The sequence below is a fragment of the Suricata suricatta genome, chromosome 7 (assembly GCF_006229205.1).
Source record: "Suricata suricatta isolate VVHF042 chromosome 7, meerkat_22Aug2017_6uvM2_HiC, whole genome shotgun sequence".
NCBI lineage: Eukaryota > Metazoa > Chordata > Mammalia > Carnivora > Herpestidae > Suricata > Suricata suricatta.
Window position 1 is genome coordinate 43440141 of NC_043706.1, and position 2701 is coordinate 43442841.

Genomic DNA, 2701 nt, shown 5'->3' on the forward strand with positions numbered 1-2701 from the left:
ATCTATGATACATTCAAGATAAATGATACAATTTATTACTTGTTCATAAGCTACAACACAGCCTGCTTAATACCTTTCCTTAAATTCCACCTCTATACTACAATATGCTTGAGGTCCATGCAAAAAAGTAGCTACCTTTTATGTAGGAAATGGATGATTAAGTCTTTGGTGTTGTAAAAGCAACTTCATTTAAACATAAATAAAAATGACCACTGTTCCTAAATGAGAGTCTCAATGTGAGGATTTAATTCATCTAATGCTCTTAAAATAGTGCCTAGCACCTGGTAACAGCTCAATAAATCCTAACTGTATTTTTTTTCTGACAGGGAAAATGTATCCATGGCATTCCAAGTTGAATTTCTATTTCGTTTTCTGAAGAGTCATGGCCAGCCTTGCATGGTGGTAGGTTCAATGACACTATTAGAACACTGCCTTACAACAGACCCCTGCAATGGGGAAAGGAACCAAACAGCCATCTGTGCACATCATCGTTTCCAGGAAATATATTCAGTGCTTGGAACATCAGAATGACAAATTAAATTTCACAACACAACTCTTTTCTATACTGAGGGTTGTGCCCATTAGTGACTTTGTTAGGACTGAAATAAGGAAGGAAAGGAAGAGCTACATGTCAGGTATGATGCAAGATACTACGCCTTTATATATCACTTAACCTTCACAAATGTTTTGCTAATAGGGATTGCTATTATTCTCATTTCACAGATTTGAGGTCATACAACAGTCACAAGCTCTACTGAGGTTTGAACCCTGGTCCCTTGGCACCGGTGTCTATCATCCCACACTCTACGGGATGCTCACCTGGATGCTTTTTCTTATTCACAATGATTCCTCTTTTTGTTTTGATGTCTTCATTTCTCTATTTAAAATGGGGGAAAAAGAATAATTATGACATGGCTTTGTAATGACATACTTCATAAGGATCCCAGCAATTAGCCAAGTTGGATCTCCCAGAAGAATTGAAACTATGGATCCCAAAATCCAAGCCAAGAATGGTAGAGAACTGGCCAGAGAAAACCTCACTGAGGCAACTTTTGAACACAACCCTGAAGGGTGAGGCGGGACTGAGGATCCCTGGAAAAGAACTTTTCTGGCAGAGGAATCAGCACATGCAATATCCTTGGGATAGCAACATACCTGGCATGTGAGGATAGAGTGAGGAGGCCAGAGTAGTTCAGTGAAATGGGTAAAAGGACAGGGGCAGGAAGTGAGATCAGAGAACATCTCTGAGGAGATAGTCTGTGTATATATTTATAGGCTATAGCAATGGCTTAGCTTTTACTTCAGTGATATAGGAACCCACCGGAGAGTTCTGAACAGAGGTGAGAGTGCTCTACTTTCCTTTTTAGAAGGCTCAATCCCACAGTTATGTTAGGAATGGACAAGCACAGAAGCAATGAGAGCATCTCAGGAGTTTTTGCAATAACACAGGTGAAAGATATGAAAGGTGTGGATTGAGGTGGTAGCCATGGAGGTAATGAGAAATTGGTGTATTTTAAAGATAAAGCAAAACAAAACAAATTCAATGGTTTAGATATAGACTATGGGAAGAGTCACACATGAAAATAAATTTTCTGTTCAGACATCTAGAGGGACAATGGCACCACTTGGCTGTGATGAGAAAGGAGAAGGTTTGGTGAGGAAAAAACATGTCAAGAATTTAGTTTTGGACTTTTAAGGTAAGGGGCCTATTGGACACCCAACTGGAGATAGCAAGTAGGTAGTAGATATATGCGGTTAGGGTTCAGGGGAGAAGGTTGAGATACAGATGCCAACTAGGGAGCCATCAGAGAACATTAAAACCATGATCCTAAATGACAGCATCAAGAAAGTAAGTGGAGAGAGGGTAGAGAGTCCAAGAATTGTCCATGCCAGTCTGTATGCCTTTTCTTGGTCAAAGAAACCATAGGAAGGAATGTGCTGAGCTAGAGGAGATCTCCAAGATGGGTCACTCTGAATTCCTTATTTTGCAATTAAATCATCCAAGTTCCAGGAGATGAAACTGTTTGTCCAAGGCTACACAACCCATGTTGGTAATGTTGAAACAAGAACCCAGGACTTCTGGTTCCAAGTCTATTAAATTCTATAGCTCCAGTTGCCAAGAGAGTGATAGGTTCTCAAAGTGCAGACTGAGAGCAGAGAGGTGGTAGAGAGAAAAAAAGGGACGTGTGCCAGCTCACCCCCAGGAAGCCTTCCCGGCCGTCAGTGAGTGTGAATAAAGAGATGAGCCAGAGCATGCAGATTTTCATCTTCAGCTGGTCTCCCTCCTTACCACGAACGCAACACGAACAACTGGAGTCACAGTGTGTGGCTTGACAATTGATGTACCATGCAAGGCTACAAAGCTGATGCAAAAATAAGTAACTAAACAAACAAACAAACAAAACAAAACAAAAAACACCCAACTCATTCAAAACAAAATTTAAAAATGTACACAGTGGTTGGGCCTAACTGAATGGATCAGAAGCCCCCAGAGTTGATTATTTTTCCATTTCATGTGTGTAGCCTGAGATACCATTACTTCTGCTCCAGAAGGTATGAAGTCTCTCTCTTTACATACTTCCTAGAAAACTGATCAAGGGCTCTCAAATTTGTCTAAACACAAGCTATTTTAAAATTATGACTTGCCCAGCTTTGCCACTAAATGCATTTAATATTCAGCCTTTTTATATTTCATGGTTTC

General features: G+C 40.2%; 1 protein-coding gene across 1 annotated transcript in view; it reads right to left on the reverse strand.

Moving 5' to 3' along the window:
* ADGRF1 (adhesion G protein-coupled receptor F1) overlaps positions 1-2267 on the reverse strand; it is a 26645-nt gene extending 24378 nt beyond the window's left edge. The window contains exons 1-2 of the mRNA XM_029944855.1: positions 2199-2267; positions 820-877 (exon numbers count right to left, since the gene is read on the reverse strand). Of these exons, the coding sequence (XP_029800715.1) occupies positions 820-877; positions 2199-2267 (127 nt within the window). The remainder of the gene's footprint in view (positions 1-819; positions 878-2198) is intronic.
* Between the last annotated feature and the right edge of the window lie 434 nt (positions 2268-2701).